At 37.2% G+C, this 14,128-nt stretch overlaps 1 protein-coding gene across 1 annotated transcript in view; it reads right to left on the minus strand.

Annotated features, from left to right (window-relative positions):
- Window positions 1–14,128, minus strand: part of Slc26a7 (solute carrier family 26 member 7) — a 115,422-nt gene that overhangs the window by 71,408 nt on the left and 29,886 nt on the right. Inside the window, exons 3-4 of the mRNA XM_052175432.1 lie at window positions 12,578–12,688; window positions 7,187–7,359 (exon numbers count right to left, since the gene is read on the minus strand). Of these exons, the coding sequence (XP_052031392.1) occupies window positions 7,187–7,359; window positions 12,578–12,688 (284 nt within the window). The remainder of the gene's footprint in view (window positions 1–7,186; window positions 7,360–12,577; window positions 12,689–14,128) is intronic.

Below are 14,128 nucleotides of genomic sequence, written 5' to 3' on the forward strand. Positions count from 1 at the left end.
ATCCTCTGGGTATATGCCCAGGAGTGATATAGCAGGGTCCTCTAGAAGTGCCATGTCCAGTTTTCTGAGGAACCGCCAGACTGATTTCCAAAGTGGTTGCACCATCTTACAATCCCACCAGCAGTGGAGGAGTGCTCCTCTTTCTCCACATCCTCGCCAGCACCTGCTGTCTCCTGAGTTTTTGATCTTAGCCATTATGACTTGTGTGAGGTAAAATCTCAGGGTTGTTTTGATTTGCACTTCCCTAATGATTAATGATGTTGAACATTTCTTAAGGTTCTTCCGAAGTTCTTCATGTAAAAATTCTTTGTTTAGCTCGGTACCCCACTTTTTAATGGGGTTATTTGGTTCTCTGGGTTCTACCTTCTTGAGTTCTCTGTATATATTAGATATTAGCCCTCTGTCAGATTTAGGGTTGGTGAAGATCCTTTCCCAATCTGTTTGTTGACGTTTTGTCCTTTTGACAGTGTCCTTTGCCTTACAGAAACTTTGTAGTTTTGTGAGGTCCCATTTGTCAATTCTTGATCTTAGAGCATAAAGCTATTGGTGTTCTATTCAGGAACTTTCCCCCTGTGCCCATGTCCTCAAGGGTCTTCCCCAGTTTCTTTTCTATTAGTTTTAGTGTGTCAGGTTTTATGTGGAGGTCCTTGATCCATTTGGAGTTCAGCTTAGTACAAGGAGATAAGAATGGATCGATTTGCATTCTTCTGCATGCTGACCTCCAATTGAACCAGCACCATTTGTTGAAAAGACTATCTTTTTTTCCACTGGATGCTTTCAGCTCCTTTGTAGAAGATCAAGTGACCATAGGTATGTGGGTTCATTTCTGGGTCTTCAATCCTATTCTATTGATCAGCTTGCCTGACATAGTACCAATACTATGCAGTTTTTATCACTATTGCTCTGTAGTAAAGTTTGAGGTCTGGGATACTGAATCCCCCTGAAGGTCTTTTACTGTTAAGAATAGTTTTAGCTATCCTGGTTTTTTTGTTATTCCAGATGAATTTGAGAATTGTTCTTTCTAGCTCTATGAAGAACTGGGTTGGGATTTTGATGGGAATTGCATTGAATCTGTATATTGCCTTTGGCAATATGGCCATTTTAACTATATTAATCCTGCCAATCCATGAGCATGGAAGATTTTTCCATTTTCTGAGATCTTTTTCGATTTCCTTCTTCAGAGATCTGAAGATCTTGTCATATAGGTCTTTCACTTGTTTGGTTAGAGTCACCCCAAGATACTTTATGCTGTTTGTGGCTATTGTGAAGGGTGTTATTTCCCTAATTTCTTTCTCAGTCTGCTTGTCCTTTGAGTATATAAAGGGTACTGATTTGCTTGAGTTGACTTTGTAGCCAGCCACTTCGTTGAAGTTGTTTATCAGCTGTAGGAGTTCTCTGGTGGAGTTTTTTGGGTCACTATTTTAAAACTGAAAGACTACGGGACTTTTGGAATTGGCCTGAAGACATTTTGCATTATGTTAATTAATACTATGGGGTCAAAGAGTGCAATGTGGAAGTTTGAATGAGAATGTCCCCAATAGACTCATATGTTTGAATTGTTGGTTCCCATTTGCTGTAAATTTTGGGGAAAGGATTAGGAGGCATGGCCTTGTTGGAAGAAGCAGAGGAAGGTGGAGGTAGGTTTTGAGGTTTCCAAAGCCCACACCAGGCTCAATGCCAACCTCACTGCTGCCACCAGCTGCCTGTGGATCAGAATGTAAAGCTTCAGCCACAGTTCTAGAACTAAATCTGTTGGGCAATAACAAACTAACCCTCTGAAACTGTAAGCAAATCCCCAATCATATGCTTTAAGAGTTGCATTGGTCATGGTGTCTCTTCACAGCAACAAAACAAGAATTGATATCTCCAAAGTCATACAGAAATCAATACACTTTATCAATATCAAGAAATAGCTTACAAAAAACGAAGTCAGGAAGATTTTCCACTCATGATAGCTTTTTAAACAGTATAAAATATCTAGGAGTAAAGTTGACTAAGAAAGTAAAAAGACACCTTCAATAGAACCTTTAATACACTAAAGAAAGAAAATTTTAAAAAATGAATAGAAAAACAATCTCCCATGCTTACAAAGTAACAAGCATAATACTGTAAAAAATGTCTATGTTACTAAAAAAGATCTACAGGTTCAATACCACTTACTAAAAATACCAGTGGCGCCTTCCCAGAACTAGAAGACACAATTGTAAAACCTACATAGAAGTATAAAAGCCTCAGAAACTAAGACAAGCCTGCCCAGAAACACCAATATTTGAGATCATTCTGTCTCACTCTACACAAGCAGCACATTAAAATGATTCAAAGACCTTAATAGATGGCTTGTAACTTTTGAAATACCTGAGGAAAATCTAAGTAAGATACTGGGCAAGACAGGGGCTTAGGCAAAAATTTTCCAAACTGAAATCCAGCACAGAAAACAATCCCAAAACGTACAGATGAAGTTCCATTCAACTAAAAAGCTTTCTAGAGCAAAGAAAGTGATCACCAGAGTGAAGAGAAAATTCTTGGCAGCTACATATACAAGAGTAATGCACATAATGTAGGAAGAATTGACTATTTTAAACACAAAAGGAGTCAAGTTATCCAAGCAATCAGTGGAATAACAGACTAAATAGGCCATGTTCAAAGGAAGTACAAATGGTCAATAAATAATGAAAATGCTTTAGGATTGCTTCTCATCACAGTCCGAAAGACTAAGATAAAGAAAACAAATAACAACAAATGATGGTGAAGATACTGGGAAAGAGGAATCCATATTCAATATTGGCAAGAATATAAACAGGTAAAACCACCTTGGATGTCAGTGTGGCATTTTGAAATTATGTATATATATATATTCATGCCTTAGGAATAAATGTCATAAAGATGTATATCAATCATATGACTCACCTATATCACCTTTAATATAAAGTCAACACACCACAGAAATAGTTACACATCCGTGTTTATTGCTCAACAACTGATACTTTCAGAATATGAAACAAACCTACATATCTAACAGTATTTAAACAAATAAACTGTGGTATATGTACACAATAAACTTTTATATAGGCATAAAGAAAAATGAAACTATGATATGTTCAAGTAAGTGGATGCAACTGGAGATCATGTTAAGTGATGTGAGCCAGAGTCAGAAGAAGTGATTTTTTTCTCAAATACTGATTTTTGATTCACTGTGAAAGAGGAGGAAGGGATCTTATGGAATGGAGGAGGGGAAAGACGGATTAACTGAACATATGTGACATGAAAGCAGAGAAAGCCAATTCAGGAGAAGGAAGGAGAGTAAAAGGAATGGGAGGAACAGTGTAGATGAAATAAAGTATAATGAGTGTGTGTATGAAAACTCCATGTTCAAACAATTACTTTATGTGGCAAATTAAAAAAAAAGAAAAATAGAAATTAAACATTATCAAAATACAAATTAGCTATAAAATTTGCAGTTCTTCTACCCATATAAAGTAGCCCCTTGATACAATGCTAAAGAAAATCCCCCCCAAGAAAAGAAAATCCCATTTATAGTAGCAGCAAATAATATAAGCCTTAGGAATAAATGTCATAAAGATATGTAAAATCTGTAAAAAGAAAACATTGCAACACCACTTCAACACGCAAAATTAGACCTGAACAAAAATGAAAGCGTCCCTTGTTCTTGGATGTGACAAAGCAGCATAGTAAAGATAGCAACACCATAAAAACAAAAATATCAACATAATTGCCTTCATGGAATGTGGTCTATTGATGTTGAAAGTAAGATGTAAGAATAATCATAAGAATAAACAAAAAATCTACAAAAATGAACCATCCTATATGACACTAAATAATAAAATAAAGCAAAGCGTTACTGTCCTGAGGACAGACATACAACAACTAGAATAGGACAGGTAATGAATTCTATCTAAATATATGTGGAAATAACAAGGCTGGCCCATTATTGCCACAAACCTTAAATCAATGTCGCTAACACAATGAGGCAGTCACTCAGAAAACAATAGTGAAGCCAGATTCATATATCCCATCACATGTAAAGCAAACTCCTTTTTCATTTTACTTCCCTAGTTCCTTAGGCCTTTTTACATAGCTAGAAGGCAACGTAATTCTAGGAACAACAGAAGTTTTTCCTCAGTCACCAAGAAACCAAATATAAAAGAAAACAAATGATTAAATTCTATAATACTAAGAGGAAGAAGTATGTGAATTCGCCTATCAACTCATTGTAGTGGAAAAGCTTTTTAATGCTTGCTTAAAACCCACTGAAAAGACATGACTGATGAATTCCATATATTTTTCAACTGTACATGGTAAAAAGTAATTGAATAATGGTCATAATGGGGGAAAATGGCAACACATGGCATACTTAAAAGAGCTAAAATCCCTAATACATAGAAAACTCTTAAAATCTGTAAAAGGGGGGGGACTAAAAGACAAAACTTCTGATAGAAAACCAGCAAAACCCCCCGGATTCTGGGGTCAATCATCTGTGAGAGACAGATAGACAGACAGACAGACACACCGACAGACAGAGACAAAGGCAGAGAAAAAGAGGGAGGAGAGGGAGGGGCAGAGAAGAAAGAAGGGAGATTGAAAACTGCAAAACATCCTTAGGAACAGGGCTTTGTTATGTCATAAGAGAAAGCAGATCTGTTAGTAAATTGAATGTGTTGACAGACATTAATACCTACCAATACCCCAGTGAACAAGTGAAACAGCTGAGGGTAGGCCTCTCTGCTATCTGCAACTGAGACCGTTTCTAATTTACACAGTCTGGAAATGAGGTCAGTCATGATTGCTTCTGAAAACTTAAAAAAATGTATGTGTTGTGTGTCTGTGGGGAATGGGAAGGACAACATAAAGGCAAGAAAAACGACCCAAGAATGGCTGAAGAGCATACTGTGTGTGCAGAATACTTCCCTCCTTGTCAGTGGACTCGGGATAGAGAACAACGGAAAGTTAACGCTGGAGGAGCTGGATCCAAAGGGTCTCTTGGACTCTAAGACTCCAGCCTGACAAGGGACAGATGAGTATGGGGGTCAAACAGAGTCCAGCCATCTGCTTAAAAGTTGACTGACTCACAGATACACACACATCCAGGACCTGAGCCTGGGACAGAGGAAGAGAAAGCAGATGTCTGACAAACTTATAAGAGAAAACATTCAACTATCTGGATCACATTTTGCATGCAGTAAAAGGCCATGAAAATGAGATGGCTTTATTATCCTTAATAATACCTTGTTTTACTCTTATGTTTATAGGGAGCTTCAGTGGGAGCAAGGAGATTGAGTTTTCTTGCTTGAATCTCGGCCTCTGCTTTTATAGCTTACTCTGTAAGGTCGTAATCCAAATATGCTAAATGATAATAAAATACCTGCTTGAGACTCATAGAAAACAGTTCAAATGAGACTAAGAAGGCAGTTATTAGTCTTATTAACAATGATCTGCTCTGAATATATTGTACACCTGTAACTGTATGAGGAACGGAAATGGGAGATAACACAGACAGGGGAAGCACTGTGATCTTTCTTCACCCCTTTCATGCAAATATCTTCATTTAAATGAGCAGGAATTAAGAGGAATCTATATAAAACCAAATACAACATGCCTGAGCTCCAATCACCAGTGGCAGATTTTGTCTGAGTGGAGACATGTCGGGCGTTTTCCACAGCCCACACAAGTCTCAGTGCATGCTAGCATCCTCCATGTTTGAAAACACATGGTGAAGGCCACATCTGGTCTTTGCTTCCGGAAAGAAAAAATCTGACAGGACCCTGGTCTGCTCTGTCATCGTGTCAAAATAGTTCATGTTTCTCAGTTACTATGCAGACTTAAGTTCTCATTCCATTCTATACCCTTGATTCTTCAGCCTTCTGACACAACCACAAGGAGACACTCTAAGGGTTTTAGTTGCTCTTTTTTTGTAGAGCACATTTTTTTTCTTTCCATTTATTCACAAAATCATCAACTATTCTCTCTTTTGGATGTTCATATTTGATCTTGTAAACAGTAAGACAATATTTCAAAATAAACACAGACATCCGGAAAACTGATTTATACACAATTTAGTTTACAAGAAATAAGCAAGCAGAAATGAGCACTTAACAGGGAATTTTTGAGTCCAATATTTAGTGCCTTTCTGTGTGCTATGGTTTAAGTATGAAATGCAACTCCCAAACTGATGTGTTGAAGATTTGTTCCCCAAAGCAATGGGCAGGGGTCTTATTTGATCATTATAGCTCTAACCCCATACATGAATAGATTGATGGTCTGGTGGTATGACTAGGAGGTTGTAGAAACCATCTAGGGGAGAGGACCTATTACTGGCAGTGGATCACAGATCCTGTGCTATGGAGGCTGCCAAGGTCCAAATTCGCTTACCTTCTCTCTGCTTTCCAGCTGTGCCATGGTGAGCTACCTTTTTCTTCTACAGTATTCTGTCTCATCACTGGCCCACAAATAAAGCTTAGCAATGGTGGGCTGATAGTTTTGAAACTGTGAGCAAAAGTAATTTTTTCTCCTGTAATTTTTTTTTAAATTTTTATTTAACTATTATATGTGAGTACACTGTAGCTGTCTTCAGACACTCCAAAAGAGGGTATCAGATATCATCACGATGTGGTTGCTGGGATTTGAACTCAGCACCTTTGGAAGAGCAGTCAGTGCCCTTAACCGCTGAGCCATCTCTCCAGTTCCTGTAAGTTGTTTTGTCAGTCACTAAAAGTTCATCTTAAAGTCATGATCGCTATGATCTACCTTATGATCATCTCATTAAAAACAAGCAAGTACCAAATGCTGATCTTCTGGGGAACCTTTGACAATAACCAATGTGGCAGCAATAGATATTCAGAATTTCGAAGAGGCAAATAACAGTGCAGCTCTGAGTCTAAAGACCTCAGACCAGCAAGCCAAGGAAACAGACTATTGCCCATGTACACAACAAAACCATAAAATGCTTAGGTAGAGAAGTATTCGAGAAAAATATTACTAAATGTTTCTCTGAATCTTCAATCTATTGATTCTATTTCATTCATCTAACCAGCATTTATAGAATCACTACACATGTCCATAATGATAAAACTTTATCGACGCTCAGACAAGCCGGTTAAAATAGTGCAATAATTGGTTGCCTTCCCTCTGTCCCTTCCTCCTCCGTCCTATCAATTCTGGGGCTGCTTACCTGAATCACTCCACCCAAGAAAGAAACGGCCGCTGCAACCCCGATTCTCTGCAGCTCGAACTCGGATAAACCCAGCACACTTGAGTTGCCCGGAGCAGTGAGGTTCCTGCTGCCCTGAGGGACCAGCCGTTCCACAGCGTTGGCTGATATCAAGGACATCAAGCCAAAGGTGCCTACAAGTGAGAGTGATATCAGAAAGCTTCTATAAAAGCATGAAAAGCTTTTGGATTCTACCATGGATGTTGAGAAGCACGGAGAGCTATTAAAAACACACTGTACTCCAGTGGACCCCATTTCTTTCATCGCATTCCATGAAAGAAACAGACAATACATCTGACTTGTCCCAATGCTCACTGAGCTGTTGTGTCATTCTCAGCTACACACTTTCCTAACTCTCTGCATACAGAGTATCTAAGGTGCATGACTGTTGCCTGGATTTAAATCCAGCCTTCAACATATCAACAATGTCTCCTAATATGTCGCTGACTCTTAATTTCCTTATCCTCAAGATGATACTGATGCCCATACTTTAGAGTTTGAAGAGAGTCAAAGGAGAAAAGCTTGAAGACTTAATGGCTAACTTATAAACCTCTTGGCTAAAATGTAGGCTCCTCCAATCTACCAAATCAATTTTTCATCTTGTTCCAGTTTATATGTGAGCCTCCAGGGAAAGGGACTCTAGAGAAAACAGGTGCCCTCCCACAGCCAAAAACGAGGCCAACAGAGTCAGCTGGCAGTGGACACCTAGCACAGAGTCTTCTTTGCTAGTAGTAAGTCGTCTAATACGTAGTCAAGCATGGCCAGTGGGTTTGAAGAAGAGCTGGGAATCACTGTGGGTTTAGAATAGCATGGTGGGTGTGGATTCCAATGGACTAGGCCTTAAATCCCATACATATTTCTTCAATCTCCTTGTCTATAAAAAAGAGCATACTCCTCACCCTTTGATATTCTAAAAGTCTTAAATGTCACACAAATATATCATAGTTAGCACCTAATAGCAGGCCATTAGCACCCGGTAAGTGTTTACTTACTAAGTCTTAGTAAAATTGATAGTGTTTTGTTATGGTTAAATACTCTGCTCTCTGAGCATTGATTGTTCTCAGTGAGCTAGGCATTCTTAATAAATCAATAGATATTAATTGCTATAAAAAGGGTACTCGTCATGCAAAACTAAATTAAGAACTAATGATTGGAGACAAGATTCTAGTACCCAGATGGGTAATACAAAGTAAAGAACATTCATCAGATAAGGCATAACTCACAACAGAGAGCCCTGAAGTCAAACCAGGTAGTAAGTGTGACTTTACGCTCACTAAAGCACAGAACAAAATCACATAAGAGATATACCTCCAGGTTTGGTTGGTTGTTTGTATTTTAGTGTATGGGATTTTTTTTTTTTTTTAGTTTAGGGTTCTCTTTCTTGGAATTTAGTAGAAGATAGGAAGGAACTAAACAGGACAGAAGGGGCAATCTCAAAGACTTTGTTGGAAGGGGGAGGGATGAACCCCAAAACCGACTGTATTGAAATATTTCTGTGAATACTTATTTGTATTGTTAAATGGGATCCTACAAGTTTCCTCTAAATTGCTGAATAGTCTTTACCATTTCAAAGAATTTTCTAATTTTGAAGGTAAATAAAGAATAAATTAAGAAATAAATTAAAGCACATCTAAAGGCTGGGAATGGTGAGACATATTGTCCCATAATGATTGCCTTAAACAATGTGTGTTTTTTATCGGAATCATAACCAGATTTATTTTTCTCTTTTTCTAGTCCAAGGAATCAGTTGATTCTTTTCCATGACTTCTATGAGTCAAGATCATATTTTATGATTACATTTTATTTAAAATATTTTATGTAATTATATTTTAAATTAATTAAGAAATTTTAAATAGGTAAATAAACTAGTGCATGAAACATCTTTACACTCTAGTTTCAGCAAGTAATTGCTTTCAAAAGACATGGGAACTGACTGAAACTGCACTTTCTTCCTCTGAGTCTACACAAGAAGGAGCCTGTTAATGGCCCTTCTACTCCAGTAGTGGCCATTGATAAACTACAGGCATTGAGGAGTCACCGTCATCATTTGAACAGCCATTGGTGAACCCCCAAGCTCCAGTGGAGAATTGCAGGGTCCTAAACAAAACCATGACCATGGAAAAGGCATTGAAAAGGGGGCGAGTTGTTAAGAGGAGATGATGAAGGCTGGAAAGGCAAGGTGTAACCAGAACTTACAGGTATGAAAATGTCACAGTTGGTTCATAAAGTGAGGCTAGTATAATGTCTTACTGTGTTTAGTAATTCAGACTGCATTCTGAACACCTAACTGGGAGGCTAAAGCCCAAGATAAGGTGTGTTTCCTTCGCAGAAGTACGATGGTCTCTTAATAAAGTTTCAAGGAACATAAAACTCCCACAGAAACTAAAATATGATCAAATACAAGTGAAATATCATTTGTGTATTAAATATTTGTGGGTATCTTTAGAGATTCAATGGCCCTTACATTTACAATCACAAGAAGATCACAAACATCACTTCTGTGGTTCCCCTGTCATTTATATCAGGAGAAAAAGTATCCACTGTTTGTTACTGGTGCTCACGATCCTAATATTCACTTCTAACCAAAACAGAAAGGTTCAGTAAGTTCTAAGAAACATAAATTCACAAGTAGAATGCCACCCACAGTTATTGTTCAGTAGAAGGACTGTGGTTTGCAAAATGTGCATTTTGACATCTATATCACAGCTATCACATCTATAGATGTTGTTATTAAAGAGTTACAGAATCTCACATAAATGGTAATTTTCAAACTGTACAACCACTAAAACATCTACAGGAATTATCTATTAAATGCAATGGTTTCTGTGTGTATACATTTAAGTATCACATTAAGTATTTTTAAATTTTTTTGGTTTTAGACAGGACTTCACTCTGAGATCCAGACTAACCAGACAGTCACTATATAGCTCACACAGGGCTTGAATTTGTGGCATTTTTGTAGAATTCCTGCTGAAATCTCCCAGGTGTTAGATTATGACAGTCAAGTACCATCTGTGACATTAGCTTCTAGAAGTAATTATGGTCTATTGGGAAATTTTGTTTTGCCTTTTTATTTTATCTGGGATCAAGCAGAAAAAATGTCTGTGACGTCAGTTCTAAAGCCCTTTGCTCTGTCTTGCTGAAGACATACTTAAATGTTCTGTGGCAAAGTCAGAAGACAGAACCATTAAAAAGCAATAAGCATTAAGAATTTCTGGCTGTGTGTAGTAGTTCACATATGTAAGAATAACATTCCAGAGGTTAGACTAGGGGGCTCAGTAGTGGAAACATGCCTTAATTAATAAATAAGTAAATATTACAAAAACGAATTTCTAATTCATTCTGTGTCTATCTCCATTTGCATCTGGAAGAAAACTCTCATTCAGTGAATATTCTAAATCATTTTGTTGTCAAGAAGAAAAAAGTAGTTTGAGTTTCAGTCTTGCCTATATCTGGTGTGCACATTGTAGGTCTGTGTCTTCTGTGCTGTCATACGAAACTTTGTAAGTTTCTTCCTAGTTCACTTGAAATTTATATATAATACAAATTAATATCCACTTAGGGGTTATTTAAGACAAGAGCATGTAAATCTCTTAACAATGTTCCTACTGAATAGTATACACATTTTATGAAACAAACACAGATATACAAACAGACATACATATGTGCATGGACACACATGCACTTATGTACTAAAATAAATATTTTATATATAGTTGTAGAGATACATTTTTGAGAATTCATTGTGGCTAATTCTACTTCTGTAGGCATATCATAGCACACTTTACCCAAACCACATCAGCTATGGTGCCAGATGAGATATAATATTATGAACTATGCTTTCTGTACCATTGCAGTTGAGTGAAATATATCATAATGTCAAGGCCTGTGGGGAGGGTGTGGTAAAACCTCCTGTGGACATGTCAATTTTAATTCAGCACATCTGTAATGAAAGCCAGTATCTGCATTTCAACCAAGCTCACAGAGTACATGCTAGGTAGCAAGTCTATAAATGACTGCTATAAAGTCTATAAATAACTCCTAACAAAGTTTAGTGATAGAAAAATTAAATGTATACAAGTACAAAATCATTTCATGAAAAACCATATATATATCAATGTGATAAGCAAAATCCTCCTAAAATTTCTACACCTAATCGTCAGACTCCATAAACATGTATGCTCTATATCAAGAAATTATAAATGTAGCAGGTGAAATTAAGGTCAATAATTAACTGGTCTTAAACTATGATTATCCTGAATTGTCTAGATACAACATCTTGCAAATACAGAAAATGGAGACAAGAGGGTGAAGGGAGAGGGAGATCTGAAGGTGCCACCACTGGCCTTGAAAGTCCAGGAGCCCAGGAATGCAGAATGCTTTGAGAAGATAGAAAAGTCAAAAAAATGAGGTGTTTGCTGAAGCATGCAGAAAAGAATGCAGCTTCGCTGACTGCTCATTTTAGGGCTGGAAGATGTATTCAGACCACTGACCTCCAGAAGTCCTCTTGTTTTAAGTCGCACATCTCCTGATAATTGTGACAATGTGAAAGTAATACAATCAACAACACCAACTGACCACAGAAGACATTGTTGTGAATGTTATTCCTTAAGAGCTGAGATCTCACAGAAATAAATAGTAGCATCTTACATTTTCTCCACTGAACTCTGTTTTGTTGTTGAATGAACATTTAAGATTGAGGCATCATCTTATAGTAAGTAATCTCAATAAATGTTACATTAATATAAGCAAGTGTTACATTAAATACTATATACCAATTGTGTAGCTCACACTATTGTAAGAAATGGGGGAGGAGTCATCTTATTAGTTATAAAGGAACTAATAGAGTTTTAAAACCTTGTCCAGGATCATTCAGCTTGTAAATAACAGAAGATGCATGCACTTGGGTGTAGGTCACACATAAATACAGTCTATTCTGTCCACAGAAAATTATGACTGCTCACCCTTTGTATTCATTGTTGTGTTTTTCAGAGATGCATAGTAAGGTAGGGTAAGATACACCAATATCTTATTTAGATCACTTATTTCAAGAAAAGAAGAAATATATTCAAAATATTTTTCATTAATTGAATTAAATTTTACACTCTTTGGGTTTTTTCAAATGCTTACATACTTATTCCATTGTCAATTCAGCAATGCTATTTTTCAGATTCCTTCTTTCATGTCACAGTGATACTGCAATAAGGCATAGGGCGTATCTGACAAATAACCATGCCTCCCATCCCTCAGTGCAGTGAGAAGGGCTTTGAAAAGGTAACTGGGAACTAATGAACACCTTGAGCCCCTTTTATTAGTTATATGAAAAATTTAAGAATAGACTGTAATTATTACCTGTAGCAACATGGCGTCCCATTCCAAATACAGCATAAATGATGGCTGGAAACAGAGATCCATATAAACCAAACACTGGGTGTACAGATGAGAGCATTGCGAAGGAGAGCCCTGTGAAGAAATCCAGAGGGGTTAGGACCACCTCCTAACAGCTATTACTGTGCATAAAGCCAAAAGGAATGTTCTAAGTGTCCTGTGTATCAACAGAATAAGAACTAGTGTTATTGTGCTACAAGAGAATTGCTCACCATTCCTGAGTTTATTTCAGTTCTCAAGACCATGTGTTTTTTGCACCACTACTTTTTCTCTTGACTGCATTATTACAGATTACTGTTTCTACAAGAAACAGTAATCTGTAATAATGTTAAAGCCAAGCTTGTCTAGGTACACTCAGATTTTAGAAGCATTTTCATATATCATATGTCCTTTTGTTTATGCGGTAGCATGCATGTAGTAGGCAGGAACAGTAGCTTTATCACTGGACAAAGAGAAGCCTGAAGTGGAAGGGGGTCTGGTCCTGGGGCACAAGGACGCAAACTTAAAAGCTGGCAGAGGGATTGTCTGAGTGCACAAGTTAAGGGTGTGTACAGCAGCCAGGCCAATCATAATCTACTTTCTACTGACTAGACTCTCAACTGTGTGTCAACTATAAGTCCTTAGAGTAGAAAAAAAAAGATTGACTTATCTTATTCAGTGAATATATAAATTATAACTCCAATGATGCATCTTTATTTTCCATGGATGCTACAGTCTAGATAGTTTATGTGTTAAATCTACATAGAAAATATTTCTATACCCTCCTAAATGACCATTGATGATGTTAATGTTACCAAGACATGATTTAATACAAGTTCACTAAGATTTCTTGTCTACGGCTAGTCCTTGGCATTAAATGCTACTAGGGAGGATTTGAAAGTCCACTTGAATTTAATGCTGAGCATTTGATTAAACAAAAATGATTATGCTCTGACTAAAATAAATTGAAGTGCTACCATTGTTTCCTTTTTTAAAGCTTGTTTATTGGTAATGGGATCTCTACATTTGGTGAAAAGAAATTGAAATTTACTACAGAAGAGTAAGCAGCAGAAACTGCTCTGGAATTTCATAAAAACAATGGTGTAGGGTACAATCAGACTGGTGGAAAGAGCTCTTTTAAGGAGCAGTTCTGGAACCTGGGTTAGCACTGGAAGGCAAGATATTTCCACCCCTACCAGCCAGCACCTCCTAGTATCCTTTATGTCAATGACTTTGTAAAGAAAAAATACTGTATTTACATCAATTCTAGGGCGGTCTTGAAAATTACCACCATTTATTTTTCAGAATAAGTTTTAGTCATCCACTTCCACCAAAGCCAGTAAGGTAGGTCATGGTAGCACAATATTTGTCTAACACAGCAATCTCTGATTTAGTGTCTGTGTGTGAGAAGGGGACCCAGATGTTAAAAGAACAAAATAGTGTGGCCGATGTTAACCAGATCACCCTAATCTATTAAATCACTAGTGGTGTAAAAAGGAAGATCACGAGGCATGTTTAATGGAAATACTTGCATAC

The sequence above is a fragment of the Apodemus sylvaticus genome, chromosome 3 (genome assembly GCF_947179515.1).
Source record: "Apodemus sylvaticus chromosome 3, mApoSyl1.1, whole genome shotgun sequence".
NCBI lineage: Eukaryota > Metazoa > Chordata > Mammalia > Rodentia > Muridae > Apodemus > Apodemus sylvaticus.